The sequence below is a fragment of the Balearica regulorum genome, chromosome W (genome assembly GCF_011004875.1).
Source record: "Balearica regulorum gibbericeps isolate bBalReg1 chromosome W, bBalReg1.pri, whole genome shotgun sequence".
Classification (NCBI taxonomy): Eukaryota; Metazoa; Chordata; class Aves; order Gruiformes; family Gruidae; genus Balearica; species Balearica regulorum.
Window position 1 is genome coordinate 3,765,460 of NC_046219.1, and position 21,072 is coordinate 3,786,531.

Below are 21,072 nucleotides of genomic sequence, written 5' to 3' on the forward strand. Positions count from 1 at the left end.
TCTTTCTTTCTCTCTCTCTCTCTTTCTCTCTTTCTTCCTTTTTTTTTTTTTTTCCCCAACAAGTGGCAGGCAGCAACACCCCTCCCCGCTCCCATTTGCTAGCGCACGTCAAGGGAGTCATCCGGGGAGGGCCGGGCTTGCGGCAGCCCCGGGGGATCGTCCGGGACCGGCCCGCCGAGAGCCGGCCGGTGGAGTGTATAGGGGTGTGTGTGCAAGAGAGTATGCACGCATATGTAAGTGGGTGCTGCACCCCTTGCACACATATACAGAGAGTCTGTGTATGTATAGATAGATACCTGTGTGTGCTGAGAGAAGGTAGTGCATTGCGTGTGTGTGTGCGCGTGCACGCACGTGTGCACAGTGGGACTGTGCTTGCATGTGTATGTGTGCACTCACTGGGTGAGCACCGCATGTGTGCATTCAGAGTGTCTGAGCATGCATCCATTTGTGCACACTGGGATAGGTGAGTGCATTGCACGTATGTGTGCAGGGGAGCTTGTGCACACTGACTGGGATCGTGCCCTGCATGCATGTATGTGTGCACACTGTGTTTAAGGTGTGTGCACACCCTGGGGAAGTGGAGGATGTGCATACGTTGTGCAGAGCCATTTGTGTGCACATGCATACATGCAGCCCTGTGCACTGTCGGAGGGGCTGAGTGTGTGTGTGTACACTGTTGGGGACAACAATAAGTGCTTATATGTGTACGCCAGCAGCTCTGTGTGTGTGTTTTGTGTGCTCACCTGTAGGTGTGTGCAGTCTGTTGAATCCAAAAAAATTCACTCAATAGCCAATGTGACTATTAAGCAGGTATCCTTTATTGCAGCGCTGGGAGTCGCACCGGGATATTTCCACGAATGTGCGTCTCGACGAGAAACAAATTGTATGTGATTTATATTACAAAGGAGTTTACATATTCATTAGGTTTCCGATAAATTTAATACATATTCATTATTATTCCAGGAACTCCTGAATATATGCTAATGTCCTGATACGCCTGCGCAGTTTCTTTCTCAGGTGGTCGTCAGGGGTCGTCCTCCTCAAATCTTCCTCTTTTTCTTCTTCTTCAGTGTACACAGTTGGGTGACCTCTTCTTCATTATCTCCGTTTTGCAAGCTCAGCAACCTTGTTATCCGTCCTGCCCAGATGGTCCCAGGCTTGTTGGCATGTTGGGCCTCCCTTTATCAGGTTGCCTCAAACTTTGTGTCTTTTTTCTAGTTCATACCCAAGGACTATTCCCTAATTTACGGCTTCTCTTATCCTGTTTCTGCATTCCAACTATTTTACTAATTGTTTTCTTTCGTACTGGAGCATGAGACAGGCGAAGCCTGAGTTTGTGGGGCCTGACTCAAGTGTTGCCAAGTTATATTCTGTTTTTTTTAAATTGTTCTACGCTAATTCGTTTCCAGTTCTCATATTCTCCTGAAGTTCGCCTACTACACCAAAATGCACATTGTATTAATATACAAGTCAGGATTATCATCAGTCCTATAAGCAGGACAAAACCAAATAGCTGCCGGAGCCAGGTCGAATTAGGTAGCCAGGAAGTTACCTTGTGCCAAATTTCTTCAAAACCCCATGAGGTATTGTCTTTAGTTATTTTATGCAATATTTCGCTTTGTCTACGGATTTCGTCTAAATCTGTGGAGATTCTATCGCTTTGGTCTATGTACATACAACAGCTTATATTTATGGTTGCACAAACACCACCTTGTGAAGCTAATAATAAATCAAGGGCCATTCGGTTTTGAATCACTTCTTTTGACAGACTAGTTAGTTCAATTTGCAAGGCCTGTATTGCATCAATGGTTTTGTTCTCAATGTTTTCTATTACTGCTGAAATGTTCACTATAGTTTTTTCTAGTTCACTTACCCCTAGCCATGGGAGAAACCACCTTACAAAACTATGGAACTTAGTAAACCTATCCGCTATAGCATTATGAGTTTTCTTTATCCTTTTGAGGGAAGTTGTTATTCTTTCATCCTGTGGGTATAGTTTGTCAACGATAGTAATGTTAGGAACTAAAGCTCCAAGAGTACAAGCTCCTTTCCATCCTAGGGGCAATATCTTCATAGCCAATGTACCACATAGCCAATACCATCCCGTTCCTAATGGGACCGGGAGTCCAGTATAGTTCAACCTTTGAAAAACAGGATCAATCAATGTCATATTTAAAGAAAGGGACTTGTTACATTTTGAATATTCTCCTACAAAGGTGCCCTTTCCTGAACTTACCAAACAGCTATTACTCGAGGTATAATTTGCTATCACATCTACCTTCCATTCCTTGTTCCATTTGGATTGGGAATCTTTTCTAAGGGTGGTGTTGGCCCAATAAACCGGATTTGTCCAGAAGACATTAGATGGAAGTGGAACTCCTATTAAGGATATTCCGTGGCCAGAATATTTAGGCATCTGGGTGTAGATCCAACAATCATTTTATGTTAATGTTTTTGTTATTTCTCTAGCCTTGTTGGTTTTACAGGGAAACACCTTTGGCCAGCCTGAGAGGGTATCCGTTAACACCAACACATATCTGTATCCCCCTTTTCTGGGGCATTCGGAAAAGTCTATTTGCCAATGTTGCTTCGGACTACTATTTTTCTATTACACCCATCTGAATTTTGTTTGAGGTATTCGGGTTATTCTTTAAACAAATTTCACACCTTTGGGTTACTTGTTTCACAGTGGTGTACAAATTTCGACTTACTAGTTTCTGGTTTAATTGTTTATATAAAGCATCTGTACCCCAATGTATTTTCTTATGTTCATCTAAAACTAATTTCCATAATAAATTAGAGGGTACTATTATTCGTCCATCTGGAACATAAAACCATCCATCTTTTCCTTTGTTACCTTCTAAATCATTGATTAAATTTTTTTTATCTTCTTTAGAGTATTTATCTGGCTCTAAATCAGAATTTGGAATTTGAAGTTTACCGTCCGGAATTAAGGCTGCCATCACTTTACCTTTTTCTGCTGCCTTTCTAGCCTCTGAGTCTGCCAATTTATTGCCAATCTCTTGGTCGGTGTTACCTTTTTGGTGCCCTTTACAATGCATAATAGCTACTTTTTCTGGAAGATTTACGGCTTCTAGTAATTTTATAATTTCTTTTGCATGTTTAATATATTTTCCTTGAGCAGTGAGAAGTCCTCTTTCCTTCCAGATAGCACCATGGGCATGTTCAACTCCAAAGGCATACTTTGAGTCTGTCCAGACATTAATCTTCTTCCCTCTTGCCAGCTCTAACGCTCAGGTTAGGGCAATGATTTCAGCCTTTTGTGCTGATGTCCCTGCAGGTAATGATTTTGCTTCTATTACCTTTTGGGTAGTGGTCACAGCATACCCTGCTTGGCGTTCTCCGTGTTTCACAAAGCTGCTTCCGTCTGTATAACAGGAGTCCTCGGCATCGTGGAGCGGCTCCTCTTTTAGATCGAGGCGGCTGGAATATACCGCTTCCATCGTTTTTAAACAGTCATGGACCACCGGCTCCGAGATTTCCCCGCTAAGGAAAGAAGCTGGGTTCACAATGTTAGTGGTGACTATAGTTATATCATCTTGTTCCACTAGTATTGCTTGGTATTTCAGAAATCTAGAGGAGGAAAGCCAATGTCCTCCTTTTTGTTCTAACACGGCTGAAACCATATGAGACACCATTACCGTAATTTTCTGGCCCATTGTAAATTTGCGTGCTTCCTGTACATTCAGGATAACTGCAGCTACTGCTCGTAGACATCCAGGCCACCCTCTGCTTACTTCATCCAATTGCTTGGAAAAGTAAGCTACTGCTCTTTTATAAGGGCCTAGTTGCTGAGCCAGCACCCCTAAGGCTATTCCTTGCCTCTCATGAGAAAATAGCCAGAAGGGTTTAGACACGTCAGGAAGACCTAGGGCCGCTGCTCTCATCAGTTCTGTTTTCAGTTGTTCAAAGGCTCTTTTTGCTTCTCCCGTCCAGGTCAACTTTAACTGATTATCTTTTAGTAATTGATACAGGGGTTTCACTAAGAGTCCATAATTATAGATCCATAATCTGCACCATCCTGTCATACCTAAAAAGGTCCTAAGTTCTTTCGCTGTTCCCGGCAATGGCGTGCGGCAAATAGCTTCTTTTCGACCTTTACCGAGTTCTCTTTGTCCTCCTGAGATCTCAAATCCAAGGTAAGTGACTTGTTGCTGAATCACTTGGGCCTTTTGCTGGGAAATTTTGTATCCACTCAATCCCAGAAAATTTAACAAGCTCACTGTCCATTGGGCACAGTCCTCCTTAGTAGTTGTAGCCACTAGTAAATCATCCACATATTGTAATAAAGTCCCTGTCTGAGATGGAGGAGTCCATGTTTCGAGTTCTCGGGCCAACTGGTTCCCAAAGATACTAGGGCTATTCTTAAATCCTTGAGGTAACACCGTCCAAGTTAATTGTGCTTTTCTGCCTGTTTCAGGATTTTCCCATTCAAAAGCAAACAGCTTCTGACTTTCTACTGCCAAGGGCAGACAGAAAAAAGCATCCTTTAGGTCCAGTACGGTAAACCAAATTTGGTCATTTTTCAATTGAGTTAATAATGTATAGGGGTTCGTAACCACTGGGTGCAAATCATCTACAATCTTATTTATTGCTCTTAAATCCTGTACTAGCCGATAATTTTTCCCATCCGGTTTCTTCACCGGTAAAATTGGGGTATTAAATTCTGATTCGCATTATATGAGCAACCCATATTCTATAAAGTTGAGTATTAACCTTTTTAATTTCTTTTTGGCCTCTATTTTTAATGGGTATTATTTTTGTCTTACCGGATTTGTTCCAGGTTTAAGGATAATTCTTACAGGTTCCGCTCTTCTGGATCTACCCGGGACCTCATCAGCCCATGTCAAAGGTGTCACTATATTCTCCACCTCCTCGGGAATTCCTTTGTTAGTCTTAGGTTGTTCCTGCAACATAAAAACTCTTGCCTCAATGGCTTTAGATTCAGGGATTAATAATTGAACTTTCCCATCTTTAAAGGTGATCTGCATTTCCAATTTACTCAATAGGTGCCGTCCCAAGAGTGGTATAGGACATTCAGGCATATATAAAAATTGGTGAGTTACCCTTTGTTTTCCGAGCTTAAAATTTAAAGGATGGAAAAAGGCACGCTGTTCCACTTTCCCTGTGGCACTCACAATGTTTACTGTATCATCACTCAATGTTCTTTGACAAGTATTTAACAGAATAAGTCGCCCCAGTATCTACAAGAAAATCTATTTTCCTTTTTCCCAGCTCTACTGTAACCAGGGGTTCTGCTGGGGAGGTTTCCCCCGGTCCCCTTCAGGACTTAGTTAAGGGGAACTGACGTGGAAAGGGAGCTGCTTCTTGATTGTATCGTGCCTCCTCCAGAACCTCTGGAGTGATAGGCATAGGACCCCTAAAACGGTCCTTAAATTTCTGACAATCCCATTTTCAATGTCCCAATTCTTTACGATAGGCACGCTGATGATCTCCTAAGGTATTACTGGTATTTTGTGCTGGAGGGGCCCCACCTCTTCCCCCATAGTATTGCCGTCCTCCCCTGAAGTTACTCCTTGCTGACGCTCCCTGCAGTGCAGCTCTCAGGTTACCCTCTCTTTCCCTGTCTCTCCCTGCCTGTCTCCGCTCTTTCGTTTTCTCGTTGTTCTTTTCTAACTTCCTTCCCTCCTTAAAAACAACATTAGTTGCAATAAGGTATTATAGTTCAAAGTTCCATTAAAGGGCCACTTTTCCCCATCATCCAACTTATACAAGGGTCACCACTGATTACAATATTTTGTCAGAGTTTTCTTATCTGTCACACCTCCTGGCGAACCTCGTATTTCTTTCCAATGTCTCAGTATGCATCCTAACGGACTCTTTTTTCAAAACTTCTCCGCTCTGATTACTTCCCATTTTACTATCTCGCCAACCACAAACAATCTTTACTATTTCGGTAGCACACTCCTTTTTCTCAAGGGGTTCACACTTTACACTTAGCACACTCTATGTCTGTCCCAGATTGAATTCACAATCTCTGTTTATACCATAAACATTCAAAAATAATTATTGATTCTCAATATTTTTAGGGTGTCAAAAGCAATATTCTGATTCCCACATTTATCAACAATTCTACTTCAGGGGCTGCATCATTCAGATTTTTAGTTAGTCTTTTAACACGGCAATAAAGGACATCCAAACTTACATGTCAATGCTACTATTAATCTAAATAATTACCCACAAGGGTATCATTAATCATTCACTTCGTCCTTCTCCAGCTGTTTCCCTCGCGGGATAACAGAACCACGGATCCGGACTCCACACTTGCTTCGTAAGAGATTGTACGTCTCACACACACAAATTCAAACACCTCAAGTTATACTTGAGAAAGAAAAAAAAAAAACAAAACAAAAAAACTTCTTGAAACTGTAACTGTTAAACTCCTAAACAACCAGTACCTCCAGACAGTTACTAAAAAAAAAAAAAAAAAAAAAGCAAAATATTTTAAAGAATACCTTTCAATAGATGGTCCTTGTCTGTCCCCGCAGTGATCCGATTGAGGAGAGGAGTCTCTCCGGAGAAATCCCCGGGGGTACCCAAGAGAGTCCCAATCTCAATGGGTCCTGCAGCCGGGCAGAGAGGGTCCCATCTGGGGTGCCAATCTGAATCAAAAAAATTCACTCAATAGCCAATGTGACTATTAAGCAGGTATCCTTTATTGCAGCGCTGGGAGTCGCACCGGGATGTTTCCACAAATGTGCGTCTCAACGAGAAACAAATTGTATGTGATTTATATTACAAAAGAGTTTACATATTCATTAGGTTTCTGATACATTTAATACATATTCATTATTATTCCGGGAACTCCTGAATATATGCTAATGTCCTGATACGCCTGCGCAGTTCCTTTTTCAGGTGGTCGTCAGGGGTCGTCCTCCTCAAATCTTCCTCTTTCTCCTCTTCTTCAGTGTACAGAGTTGGGTGACCTCTTCTTCATTATCTCCGTTTTGCAAGCTCAGCAACCTTGTTATCCGTCCTGCCCAGATGGTCCCAGGCTTGTTGGCATATTGGGCCTCCCTTTATCAGGTTGCCTCAAACTTTGTGTCTTTTTTCTAGTTCATACCCAAGGACTATTCCCTAATTTACGGCTTCTCTTATCCTGTTTCTGCATTCCAACTATTTTACTAATTGTTTTCTTTCGTACTGGAGCATGAGACAGGCGAAGCCTGAGTTTGTGGGGCCTGACTCAAGTGTTGCCAAGTTATATTCTGTTTTTTTTAAAATTGTTCTACACTAATTAGTTTCCCTTATTCACTGTGTTGGGAGAAGTGGGGATGTGCGCTGTGTGCACAGGCAGATGCATGCACGTGTGTGTGTTTGGGAGAGGGGGGGGTGTGTGTGTACCTGCACTGTCAACCTGTGTGCGGGCACAAAAGGGCATTTCAGACAAGCTGCAAGCGCTGATCCCTGACGTCCATCTGCAAGAGCTGTGGGGTCACTGCAGCGCACCCCAAGCTGGGGCCTGAAACCTGCCCACAGGCTGGGGCCACCGAGGGGTCCTCTTGAGGGGTGCTGTGTGTGCCCGGACCATGGTTGGAGGGGTCAGACTGCAACATGGCCTGGACCCCCAAACAGGCTCCCAGAGCCCTGGGCCCTGCCTGGCATGGGCAGGATGAGGCCATGCATCTCTGTCACTGGAGGCACTCAGTGCTGCTGGCTTGCCCTGTGTCCCTGCTTGCAGCAGGGTAAACTGAGGCACTGGGGTACCATCAAGTGCATCTCCAGACATTGGACAAGGATGTGAGCCAGGGTGAGCATGTAGCATCCTGGCCTCGCTGCTGCACCTACAGCACCTCACTGTCCCAAGTGGGCCAGGGCTTGTGGTGAAGCACAGGGCTTCCCCTGCTGGCAGCATCCCCACACTGTCCCCATACTCTCCCTCTGCCTGCCTGCCAGTTTTTTCCTGACTCCTTTTTTCTATGGAGGCAGCTTTAGCAGGAGGGAAAGGAGGCACCTCCTCTTTCCCGGGCTTTTTTAGCTGGGGCAGCTGCAGAGCTTGCATGGGTGCCTGGAGGATGAGCAGCAGCAGCATCCTGCAACACCGGGACACAAGGGACAGTGGCTTTGGCCCCATCCCACAGCCAGGGCAGCTTGTCACAGACCTCATGCTGCTGCGCTGGGTGTTGGTGGCATGGGGTGACAGGAGTTCTGGGTGCCAAGGGCCGCTGGCTCTGTGTGCCACAGGGGCCAGGGGCAGCGCTTTTCACAGCCCAGTTTGAGCTGAGTCCTGCCCTTTCCCTGGAGCATCTTGCAGAAACAGCTGCTGGCCACAGCTGCAGTGGGAGCTGGCTTTGCTCTCGGGCTCCACAGCTTCTGCTGAACCTCTGCTGCCTTTGCCACACCTCTTTGCCAGGAAAAGATGCCTCTTCTGGGCTTTCTGGCTTCCCCACGAGCATCTCTAGAGAAACTGCCCCTCATTCCTGCCACGGTGCTGGTGACCCCCTGGCTCCTCACACCTGCCCCGGGGCTGCTGGTGGCACCCAGCATGGCACAGCACCCTCACCAAGAAGCTCTCCTGGAAAAATTACCCCATTCCTGAGAGAGCAGGGCAGCTCCTGACCCTGCAAGGCCCCTGGGCGCTGTTTATTTTTGCACAGGATATAAAGCAGCTGTCGGCCATCCCATTTCAGGGCTGGACAGCTGTAGCTTGCCCTGGCTCATCCCATCTCACGGCAGCAAGGGTAGGGACCTTCTGGCACTTGCCAGCCCTCCAAGCATCAGTTTGTCGGTGGCTGGCTGATGATCCTCCTGAGTTGCCCCTGGGAAGATATGACTCAGCCCCATTTCAGAGGGACCCACAGGGCCAGCTGCCCCCCAGGACTCATTCCATAGGTCCCCATTGCACAGGGCTCCAGCCTCTCCTCCTGGTACAGGTGCATTGCAATTCAGGGTGCTGGCACTTTCTGCACTGGGCTGTGCTCCATCCCCTGCACAGTGAGGTGAGGAAAGAGCCAGAGATGAAGGCTGGGCTGGGTGGGATGAGTCAGACATGGTGATGGTGATGGGAATTCTCCATGGCCCAGCAGGAACCCAGGCACTGAGGGAAGTTCCCCTCCTCCAGGGCAGAGGGGTTGGGGTGCTGGGGTCAACATGGCACCCAGGGATAGGGGAACATGACCAGGCTGGCTAGTGGCAGCACCGAGGTCTGCATGGGGTGCAGCATGTCCCATCACCCTGGGCATGATCACCAAAGGACCCAGCCCAGCACGACTCAGTTCCTCCCTAAAGCTTCCACAGTGACAAGCAGCAGCTCTGAGGCTCTGCACACGTATCATGAAGTGTTTCTGTCCTGAGGCTCTCCCCAGGGCAGCGAGCAGGGCTGTGTCCCCTCCACCCTCCCACTTGGCATCTTTGCATCACCGGGGTCTGCTGACGCTCTTAGCTGGAGAGAAAGAGAAATCCCCCGGACAAATGGCTATCAATGGCTGCAGTGGAGGCAGCACAGATAGATACAAAGAGGATTCAGGCAAAACCACCAGGAGGCCTCCATGGATGAACAAGGACCTCCCGGACAAAGTCAAATACAAAAAGGAAGCCTACAGAGGCTGGAAGCAAGGGCAGGTAGCCTGGGAGGAATACAGAGAAACTGTCCAAGCAGCCAGGGATCAGGTTAGGAAAGGCAAAGCCCTGACAAAATTAAATCTGGCCAGGGACATCAAGGGCAACAAGAAAAACTTCTATAGGTACGTCAGTGATAAAAGGAAGACGAGGGAAAATGTGGGCCCTCTCTGGAAGGAAATGGGAGACCTGGTTACCCAGGATATGGTGAAGGCTGAGGTGCTCAACAACTGTTTTGCCTCAGTCTTCACCAGCAAGGGCTCTAGCCACACTGCCCAGGTCAGAGAAGGCAAAGGCAGGGACTGGGAGAATGCAGAACCGCCCACTGTAGGAGAAGATCAGGTTCGAGAATATCTAAGGAACCTGAAGGTACACAGGTCCATGCGAGCTGCAGGAGGAAGGTGGGCAGCGATGTGCATTTGTCCTGGCGATGGTTCCGAGGAGCTGCTGCTCATGGTTGCTTCAGCTGGGGCTGGGACAGAGCTGAACTCGCAATGCAGGTGCCCATGGCACCTTGTCCATCTCTGGCCACCTCGCAGGGCTCTGGTGTCCTTTGAGGTGGCCTGGGGTCCCACCTGGTCTCTGGGTACCAAAGGGTGCAGATCTGTGTCCTGGTCACATCATCAGGCCCCGTAGGGATGTCCCTGCCACCCATGGGCACCTCAGAGGGTGCTGGACGCCTGTGTGTGGGCAGCCAACGGGGAGAGTGGCAACTTGAGTGTGAGCCCTGGCCCTGGCACAGGGGCTGTGCTGGAGCTGGGTGACTGTGGATGAGTTCCCATCTCATGTCTCAGTTTCTCCACATGAACCAAATGATAACAAGCCACAGGGAGCTGGGTCTGTCCAGCATGGACATGAGCATAGATGGATCTTGGAGAGGAGGACTGGGGAGGAAGGGGCAGAGACAGCAAAAGCCTGTGGGACACGCTGTGTCCAGGACCTATCCCTTGTCTGCTGGTCACTGGGGACACTTACCTGCTCTGTAAGAGGCTGCAAACGCCCACCCTGAAGGGAAGGGCTGCTTTTTGGGACCCTTGCATGCCTGGCACTGTCCCTGCTCAGCACTGAGATGGGGATATCTCCTCCCACTGCAGCAAAGCAGCCAGGGCTCCTGAGTCCCAGCCCAGCTCACTCTTGGTGGTACTTGCCCAAGTCACCACATGCTGCTGGGTTTCTCTGCCGGGCACATCCCAGCATGGCTGATATCCATAAAGTAGAATTTTCCACTTTACAGGGACAGAAATGTGTTTGGGTTGGTGCTTAGACACTGTTTAATTTAGGGTTAATTGCACTACTTGCTTTGCTGACAACTATATCTTTGAAGACGAGCCAAAGGACTGATAAAAAGCATGCTTTGCTAAAGAGTATCCTTGAAGGAGAGCTGGAAAACTGATAAAGAGGAAACATCCTGCCCCAGAAGGCACCCAGAGCTGGGTGATTGCCAGAGAGGCCTGAAGTCAACAAAAATCGCCAGTAACCAGGGGATGGGAAAGGTGGCTGGTGGTGGGGGGCAGGTTTACCACCACCTACACAATTAAAGGACTATGCAAGTTACACCCCACACACCCCCTCAAGGAGCATGCCTGCTAATTTAAAGATGCTTGACCAATAGTAGATGATGCAGTAATTAATAACCAATTAGCATAAATTTAGGCGGGTTTCTCTAATCCTGTAACAAGATAAATAGGTGGCAGATTCTGTGTGTAGTGTGCTAGCTTTGTGGAATTACCACCTAGCACCCATCTCTGTGCAGACATGAAATAAATAAAATATCTCTGCTCTGTGTGTATATTGGTGTACTGCACACCGGGTAAACGATCCCACTTTTGGGACAACATGGCCAGGGATGGTAAGAAAGGTACCCCCAGTGCAGCCCTTAGTCCAGACAGGGACATGGCCAGGCTGGAGGGGGATCCCCCCACCTGTGATGGAGTTATTGATGAGTGCTATGGAAAACACTGCTGAGATTGTTCACACTAATGTTATTTAGCAGCAATATTTCCATAATAAATTGATGGGCAAGAGAAAAGACCTGTACAGAGCTTTGATTTTCTCATTTTAATGGCATACTTATTTACTCCCACCAGTGTGCCCATCAGATTTTCATTACACAGCCTTTGCTGTAAGTGGAGTGGTATCGATATGAGCTGCTGTGTTAGCATCTTCCCGTGCAGGCCAGCGTGAGATTGCTTGTGTTCCTTGACAGGGCCCTGCTAAACCCCAGGGAATGGGCACGGTGTGCCCACACATGTGTGTGTACACACACATGCACACGATTCTCCTCCCTACAGACATGCACATACACAAATGTCCTATGCATATGTGCCCAAGCACTCACACGTGTGCAATTGTTCTGACCATATGGACAGATGCCCAATTGTTCTACCTATATAAACACGTGTGCACACACATGTGCACACACTCCCCACCTGTCCTGCCTACACTCACTTGCAAACTGTTCTACTTATATGCAAGCACACACCTACACATGCCCAACTGCCCTGTCAAGACACACACCAAAACCATCCTATTTGCACCTATACACACAAGTGCATGTGATCTGCCTGCCAGCATGCACACACACACATACACACACAGAGCCTATAGATCTTGTGATTCCCTCCTGTGCCCTTCTCACACCGGGAGGTGTGTGTCTGTGTGCATGTATCTGTGTAAACCTCTCAAGGACCACCAACCCACTAGGCCTGGGTCCATCCACCCCCAGGGCCACATGCCCAGCATTGGCACCATCCCCCAAAAGGACGGAGCCCCTCGGACTCCTGGGTTCCCTGTGGAGGCAGGGCTCTGGCACCAGCCCAGGCTTTCAGTCCCTAGCAACTGCAGTGGAGAGAAGGGTAACAGCACCATCACCCGACGGTCCCTGGGAGCTGAGACGGGCTTGATCCTGCCCAGCACCTCACCCCCTGGCTCCCAGGAGCCTGGGCAGAGATGATGCCAGTTGCCTGGGGATACCTATCTGTACCCAGCTGCCAGCAGGATCCCTGCTGAGCCCAGAACAGGCTGGATCCAGTGCTGTTCCCCATGGCAGGGGCTCAGCACGCTCCACAGACTCAACTGGGGATCCAAGCAAGTGGGATGAACAATTTTATTACTGACATCTCTTTTTGGGTGGCAAATTAAGAAGTAGCCCGTGTGCGGGGCTGCCAGTTGGTGGGATGGGGACAGTCCAGATTGCGGGAAGAGAGACATGCTACAGACCTGGTGGCTGGGGACACACACGTTAGTTTGGCAGCAGCATGGAGGCGAAAGCCCTGCAGCAAGCCCACCTGGGTCTGGCCACAGAGCTGTGAACAGGATCCGCAGTCAGGCTCAGCCGGGGAACCACAGTGCTCCCTCAGTGGCCAGGACCCCGCACTGGGAGCCAAGGAGAGTGGCCATCACCAGGGGGTCTCACAACCAGAGTAAGTGTTTCGAGGGGTGAGATCCCGTCCTGGGATAGTACAGAGGTTTGGGCACCCGCAGACACTAGGTATGTGCATAGGCCAAAGGCCACACAGAACAGGCTCTTGGTTAAGGTGACAGATGGTGGCTCTCTCCCTTGGGGGAGACTGCAGGGAAGGGGACAGTGGGCAAAAGGACCCTCTTCCAGCCCCAGCCATCCCCTGGGGCAAATGACATGCAGGGGACCAGGATAGACCTCCAGCACAGAGGCTAGGCATCCCCTCACTGTTGGGGGGGTCCCAGTGCAGATCCTGCCCTGTGCCAGGGGGACACTGTGTGCTGCCAACCCATGTCAGTGGGGACAGAGTCACAGGAGATGCTGCCAGCTGGACACAGTGCTCTGCACTGCCCACAGACCTGGCAGCCTGCCAGGGAGATGGGGAACCTCTCAGCTGAGCTTTACAGTGGGTGCTCTGGCCCAGCTCACCTTGTGCACCCTGCCCCGAGGGACAAGGTGCAGCCTGGCTCATGCCAGCGTCCTCCTCCTGATGTCTCAGGAGCTGCAGAAATTTCGTGGAGCCTGGGGACAGCCAGCCCCAGCCCCTCTCCCACTGCAGGCTGGGGGCACACAGAGGTATTCGTACTCCACAAGGCGACTCCAGCCCTGGGGGATGGAAAAGGACATGGCTCTGCTCAAAAGGGGGGACAGGCAGGTAGTAAAGAGAACTGGTGGTCTGCATTGTGGTGACTGCCACCATCCCTCTGTCCTGGCACCCAGCTGGCCCATGGGGAAGGACAGAGCAATTGGGGGGAGGCACAGGGGGTCTCCTGCTGCCTCTGCTAGACTCTGGACCTGGGGAGGAGGAGGAGGAAAGGGGAGGAAGGCTGGGAGGAGTGGAGCCAGCTGTGCCCAGCAGGGCACCTCGGTGAGCCGGGCTCAGCAGCCCAAGGTGCTGAAAAAGGCATTGGCTTCCAGGAACAGGCCCTTGGCATAGATGCGCAGAGTGTAAAAGAGGGTGACAAAGTCCTGAGTGCTGAAGAGGGTGTCAGCCAGGGTGAAGGCAAGTGTGGAGGGGATGAAGCCCCGGCCGTACTCCACCATCCAGGTGCCTGCGCTCCACTGCACTGACGTGGCCTCTCCCGCCTGGTGTACGATGGTGTCCCCTGCCAACACACATGACCAGCACAGCTCCCAGCAGCTGCCCTACATCGTTCCCAAAGAGATGAGTGGGACTGGGACCTGCAGGGCTGAGCAGCCCGGTCTGCGCACCCCAACCCCTCTTCAGTCTTGCTCACTTTTCTCTTACTGGCATCCACTGAGATGCTGGGGTGTGCCCCAGGGGACACAAGCTGCCCCACCCTGAGCTCTTGGCTTCTGCCAGCTGGAAGGAAGAGACTCTGCGACAGTGGAGGACCAGCCCACAGAGCGATCATGTCCCAGGATGTGGACACAGCCTGCAGGGCGCCATGGCTGCTGTGCTTACCTGGATAGTAGATCTCACTTCTGGTGGTCCCCTCCTTCCACTGCCGGAAGGTTCCCGAGATGATGGTGTCAGAGATATCTGCCCAGTACCGACCTGCGGGAGGACAGACAGAATTGGCTCAGCGCATCCTGCCAGGGATGGCTCAGGAGCCCAGGTCTGAGCCACAGAGCAGCCCTCCAGGGGGAAGGATGCCAGCCCTGGGGCCTCAATACACCAAGGAGTGTGGCTGGGTCTGGTACCCAGGCTGCCTGTGTGACCAGCCACATCCCAACAGCCTGGGCTTCTCAGTGTCCTTAAGCTCCATTGTTTCCAGCATGTTTGGCATTTGCTTCCTGATGAAGCGCTGGAAGGTGTGATGCCCACCACCACCTGCCAGCTGGATGTGGAGTCCTGGCTGTGCGGCATGGCATGGCATAGCACAGCACACACTGGGACCTGCAGGCACTGCAGAACACTGCGGGGGCTGGTCCCCACACGGAGGGTGTTTTCCAGCATCGTGCTTTCCATCCAGAAGCAGAGCAGCAGGCTCCCTGCCCTGGGCACGCAATGGCTGGGGCAGCCAGACCTGAATGAGCAGGATGGAAAGAGCTCAGAGAAACCCTCCCACCTGCCAGCCCTGTCCCCTGCTTACCTGAGTGGCCCCCAGTGTCGATGGCTGTCCCGAAGAGCAGCACATACTCGGTGAGCGAGACATGCAGGAGGCACATGGAGCCCATCCACCCGCCTGCATTCACGAACACCCACTGCAGGTCCTCATCTGGCAGGATGTGGCCTGGGTGCTTCTTCCGTAGCTCCACGATGATGTTGGAGAAAGCCAGCTCATGGTCCAGCCCTGCTGCACCCGGGGTCCCCGTGAGTCCCTGGCATGGAGCAAGCCCTGCTGCCCCCCCCCTCGAATCCCCTCCCCAGCCACAGGGTCCCAGCATGTCCTTTGAGGGATCTCCCTAGGGGAGATGTCTCCTTTCTCCAGCCTTCCGTCCTCGTGGCTGCAGACCCAGCCCCACTGCCTGCCTGGATGGTGATGGAAGATGTGCAGCACCGAGCATTCCATCCCTACAGCCCACTCCAGGTGCTGGGCTATATGGGGGACCTAAACAAGGTGATAGTGACCCTGCCATGGTGACATGCAGCCCCTCGGCTGTGACCGTGCACCCTGTGCCCTATGAGGCCGGCCCTCCCCTCCAGCCCTAGTTGGGGGGTTGGTTCTGCCCCTAACCCACCTGGGGCTTGGTTCCCCAACCTGGCCCAGCCCCAGCACCGAGGGAGCCACCTTAACCCCTGGTTCAGCCCCAACAGGGCTGTGTGATGCTGCTGCCCCAGTCCTCATCCCTCCTTCATTCCAGTCCCATTACCCTACCCCAGTCCCCCATCCCAGTTCCCCATTACTGATCCCTTCCTGGTACCGGTCCTGCTGCCCCAGTTCCAGCACCTCGGCCCCTCCCTGACCCCAGTCCAATTCCCCCCGTGATCCCAGCCCCCCTGTACCAGAACCTCCTCGATCCCGCGTCCCTGCTATGAGTCCCTTACCCAACCCAGGCCGCTACCCCATCTCCTCGTCCCCGGTTCTGCTTCCCGGTCTCCGTCCCCATCCCTCCTCGGTCCCGTTCCCCCCGCAGGCCCCGTCCCCACGGGCGGCGCGTACCTGCGTGGTGCCGGGCGAGCTGGGCGATCTCGGCGGGCGTGAACTCGTACTGCTTGGAGGTCTGCCAGCCCCGCAGCCCCTGCAGCACCAGCACCAGCGCGCCCAGCACCAGCCCGGCCCGCAGCGCCTGCCGCAGCGCCCGCCGGCCCACCGCCCCCATGCCGCCCGCCGCTGCTCCGCCCCGCCGGCACCGGGACGGGGAACGGGACCGCCCCCGCCGCGGCCACGCCATGCCCGGCCGCGGGCGGCCTTGCGGCTATTGTAAGGGGCCGGTCTCGCTGAGCGATGTTAGTGCTGTCGCCAGGGCTTTCGGGACGGTCGCGGCATAGAGCCGCTGGCGGGGGAGGAGGAAGTGGGGGGCGGCCGCTTCCACGCCAGCGGTATGGCCGGGGCTGCCTCCTTCCGGACCCCCGGCAGAGCCCAGCCGCGCCCTGGGAAGCGAGGGCTGCGGGGACTCTTCCTGCCCCGACTGGGACAGGGAGGAAGGGGTGAAGCTGGGGGGGGGGGGGGGCATAAAATGGAGTGTAGGCCCTCTTGCAGGGTTACCCGAGGAGGAGGCATGGTGGGTGGGGGGTGCCCGGCCCGAGAGAGTCTGCTTTCCGTGTCCCTCCCGCCCTGACGCCCCGCTCCTCTCTCCCCACAGAGCGCCAGCATGCTCGTTACAACCCGCTGCGGGATGACTGGGTGCTGGTGTCGGCCCACCGGAGGAAGCGTCCCTGGCAGGGGCATCTGGAGAAGCCGTCCTCAAGGACGTGCCCTGCTGGGACCCCAACAATCCCTTCTGCCGTGTGGCCACCCGGGCCAATGGCGAGGTACTGCCAGGGACCCAGGCACCCAGCTTTCCCTGCTGCCCTGTCCTCCCTGACCCCATCTGGGTGAACCTCCAGTACGAAGGCAGCTTTGTCTTCCCAAATGACTTCCCCGCGCTGCAGCCCGATGCTCCCGAGCCTGGTAACTTCTGAGGGGAGAGCAGGCTTCCAGGGACCCCCAGGCTCAGGTCCTGGGGGGAGGCTGTAGGGGCATGGGTGCTGCCCTGGTCCCCTCCCTCCCTGCTCTCTGTCCTTCCCCAGGTGACAGCGATCACCCCTTGTTTCAAGTGGCAGCAGCCTGGGGGGTGTGGTGAGTACCCTCACAGCTCCAGGGGGTCTAGGCTGTGATGTCAGCTGGGACCTGTGGGATGAAGCAGGACTGACCCTGCACCCCTCCTTGCAGTGCCTGTTCTGTGCATGCCTGCTCTATTTTGGGGGTCTCATCTCTGTTCAGCTTCCCCTGTCCCTCTGTTCTGGTTTCGGCTGGGATAGAGTTAAATTTTCTTGCTAGCAGCTGGTATAGTACTATGCTTTGGATTTAGGATGAGAATAACGTTGATAATGTAACCGTAGGATAGGGGCCGTGAAACAGAAACTATAGAATCAGGTTGAGATAATTAGTTTGTAACCAAGGTAATAGGTAATGAAGCTAACTGACCATGGCAAGGTACAATGCTGCTCTGTTCCATGTACAGTCCCTACCAAACTGAACAATAGGTTTGGAGATATTAATCTTATGAAGTAAGTTGCTATGGACAGGTGCACCTACAACAAGGATACTGCGCATGCCCACAAGAAGAGGGTCATCCAGCGGACACGGGTGCAAGACCACTGACGACCACCAGAGACCCTTGAGGACCACCGACTCAAATCACTGAGCATGGGTGATGGGGAGGAGAATATGGAAATGGATTCCAAGAAATGATTATCATAGGACTGCCTTTTCTGAGAAAAACGATGAATATGTATGTTTTGATCCTACATAACCTGTGTGTTGGTGATCACCTGGCACGCACGTTGGGTGGAGCTATCCCCTGTGCATCCAGCGCTGCAATAAAGAATGCCTGCCTTTTAACACTACATTGGTGTTACGAGGTTTATTCCTGGATTTCGGTGACAATAACACACTAATGTTTTAGTTGTTGCCAAGCAATCAAGGACTCTTCATCTTCTCATGCTGGCCTGCCAACAAGAAGGTGGGGGGCGCCCAAGAAGCTGGGAGGGGACGCAGCCAGGACAGCTGACCCAAACTGGCCAAAGAGATATTCCATACCTTATGACATCATGCTCAGTATATAACTGGGGGAGTTGGCCGAGGGGTGGAGCCGCGGCTTGGGAACTAGCTGGCAATCAGTCAGTGGGTGGTGAGAATTGTGCTGTTCATCACTTGTTTTGTATATTCTTTTATCATTATTATTATTCTCTTCCCCTTTTCTGTCCTATTAAACTGTCTTTATCTCAACCCACAAGTTTTTCCTTTTTCTTTTTGATTGTCTCCCCCATCCTACTGCGTGGGAGGGGGCGGCTGTGTGGTTGTTTTAGCTGCCTGCCGGGTTAAACCATGACGCCCTCTGTGACCCAGCAGGGCTACAGAGGTCCCTGAGGATGCCCCGCAGCCCCAGCCACGTGTGTTTCCTCTGCAGCAAGATGTGCTTCCACCCCTGGTCAGACCTGACACTGCCCCTCTTGTCCCTGGCAGAGATCTGGGCCATCACTGATGCGTGGGCAGAGCCGTTGGCAAAGCTGGGTGCCTCCTACGTCTGGGTGCAGGTCTTGGGCTGGTGGGGACCGCCCTTCTCTCTCTGTCCCAGGGGGCTCAGGCAGAGGTGAGAGGCTGGGGCTGGGTGCTCTGACAGCACCTGGGGTTGGGACCCTCCCAGCTGCGTGTGAGTCCCCCACCTCCACCTTGTGCCCCCCTTAGCTTTTCCAGGCAGGTGCAAGGCTCCGCTTTTCTGGTGCACCAGGGACACCACAGCAACCTGGGACTTGGACCTGCTGGCTGCGCCTCTTCCTCCGCAGATCTTTGAGAACAAGAGAGTGATGATGGGCTGCTCCAACCCACACCCTCACTGCCAGGTGAGGCTGTCCTACCTGTGACCTGGCTTAACTGCGAGTCCCTGTGGGTGACTCTACAACAACAAATCCAGGTGGTAGATCTGAACAGGAATCACCCCCCTGGTCCCAAAGCTTTCTGCAGTGAGGATCCCCCCATACATGTCCTGTCACCTCCTCTCCTGGAGACCATCCCTTGCAGCTGCCACATGTCAGACTCTGCCTGGTGGCAGCATGGACCTGCAGATGGGCAGCACGGCTGTGCCAGCAGCTTCCTCCCGAATGAGACGCACCTGGAGGACCAGACCTAGCAGCAGCACCTGAGCCAGCATAGCATGCCCATGGTGCTGGAGTACACTGAGCAGGAGGCTTGCCGGAAGGTGAGGACGCGGCTGTCATCTCTTCCCTGGGAACTGGATGTGTGCTGGGGTAGGCACCCCAGCCCCCAAAAGCAGGGCCCCTGGGAGCACCCACCCCTGGGGCATCAGGGCTGTGCATGTCCCCATTGAGCACAGTGTCTCACAGGAGCGGCTGGTGATGGAGAATGTGGACTGACTGGTTGTGGTGACCTACTGGGCCACCTGGCCCTTCCAGATCCTGCTGCTGCCCTGCTGCCACATCAACTGCCTCCAGGACTTCTGTGAGGGTGAGATGGATGGTGAGTGGCTCCGCACCATGCCAGCCCCTGTCCCATGTCCTTTGGGCTCTGCCTTCATTAGGAGGCAGCTCTGCAACAGCCTCACTGGTGCCAGAGGGTCCGTGTCCTCCCTGGGGTGCAGGGCTACCAGGTTTGGCTTGGGGTGGACAGGCACCTCTGTTATGCCAGGGCAGGAGCTGTGCATCCAGGTGCAGGCTGTACTGGTGGGGGGACTGTCATTCTTTTTGGGGTGATGAAGGATGTGGTACCCCATAATTTTGGGGTGCTGGCTGATTAGCAATGGGGGCTTCTCCTGCTGTGTTGCTCAGGCTGTCTGCATGGATGGGGGGGACTGGCCAGTGCATCCCTCTTGCCTGTCACCGATGTCCACTCAGGGAGGGGTGCCGAGGGTGACCCCCTCCCCCAGCCAGGCGTGCTGCCTGCCCTCAGTGGGGGCTGACCAGCTTGGGGTGTGACTCCCCAGCACTCCCCTGCAGGCCTGGCCTCCATCATGCAGAGGCTGCTCATGAAATAGGACAACCTCTTGGAAGTCTCCTTCCCCTACTCGATGGGCTGGCACAGTGAGTGGTACGGCCAGGTGACCCTCAAGACCCTCTCATCTGCATCCTCATCCCCTCCCTGGGGCTCACGCAGCAACTGCATTCCCAGCAGCAGCCCCCACGGGCCCCTACCTGGAGGAGGATTGTGGGCACTGGCAGCTCCATGCCCACTACTACCTCCCTCTGCTCTGCTCTGTCACCATCCACAAGTTCATGGTGGGCTATGAGATGCTGGTGCAGGCACAGTGGGACCTCACCCCAGAGCAGGTGAGTGCAGCTGGAGGGGGGCGGTAGGGAGCCATGGGGACCTATGCCGGGACCGTCCCCAGGACTGGCTGCTGGCTGCCCCTCGGCACACTACAAGCAGAGGGCCAAGGAGATGTTGTGACAGGGAGCAGTGGAGCCAGCCCTTGGCTCTGCTGGGTGAGGTCAGGGAGAGGAGTCAGCTGGGGGTGGTGAGAGCTGAGGCCTGGGAACTTGTGTCACTTGTGAGCCCTCAGGTCTCCCAGCTTCTCCTGAGCTTTGTTGCAGCTAGTCCTGGCTTGGGGACTGGTTTTGCCTGTTCAGGTACCCCAGTCCTAATCCCGATGCATCACTGTGCACTCTGTCTCCTTCCCTATCCCAGGCTGTGTCTTCTGGCCTCTGCAGCATGCTCCTACCACCACTAAAGGGCTCGCTCTCCTTCCCAGTCCAGTCTTACTGGTGGGACTGGGACTGCTGCCTGCCCCGTGGAGGGTCACAGCCCCTCTAGCCAATAAAACATGGAAGCAAAGTGCCTCTGCCTGTGACCTGGTGACTCTTGGCCCTGGGTGGGAGGTTTGGGGGCTCTGGTGGGGACTCCCAGCTGCTGGGGGAGGATAACACTGGGGGCTGCAGGGAATGTGCC

The 21,072-nt window shown here is 52.8% G+C and overlaps 2 protein-coding genes and 1 pseudogene across 2 annotated transcripts in view; 2 read left to right on the top strand and 1 right to left on the bottom strand.

Annotated features, from left to right (window-relative positions):
* The window catches only part of LOC142599342 (uncharacterized), a 739,733-nt gene that overhangs the window by 605,907 nt on the left and 112,754 nt on the right, over nucleotides 1-21,072 (top strand).
* LOC104630324 (sigma non-opioid intracellular receptor 1) lies at nucleotides 13,940-16,288 on the bottom strand. The gene is made up of 4 exons (XM_075739127.1): nucleotides 16,129-16,288; nucleotides 15,118-15,318; nucleotides 14,487-14,579; nucleotides 13,940-14,166 (listed from the first exon to the last, which is right to left on the bottom strand). The coding sequence occupies exons 1-4, from the start codon at nucleotides 16,286-16,288 to the stop codon at nucleotides 13,940-13,942; spliced, it is 681 nt and encodes a 226-aa protein (XP_075595242.1).
* On the top strand, nucleotides 16,359-20,937 carry LOC142599286 (galactose-1-phosphate uridylyltransferase-like; annotated as a pseudogene).

Excerpts from the sequence above, each read along its gene's own strand:
- LOC104630324 (XM_075739127.1), bottom strand. The coding sequence starts at position 16,288 with ATGGGGGCGGTGGGCCGGCGGGCGCTGCGGCAGGCGCTGCGGGCCGGG. Across the intron at positions 15,319-16,128 it reads GCTCGCCCGGCACCACGCAG|GGCTGGACCATGAGCTGGCT; the intron begins GTACGCGCCGCC and ends CGGGTGCAGCAG. Across the intron at positions 14,580-15,117 it reads CGACACTGGGGGCCACTCAG|GTCGGTACTGGGCAGATATC; the intron begins GTAAGCAGGGGA and ends GTCCTCCCGCAG.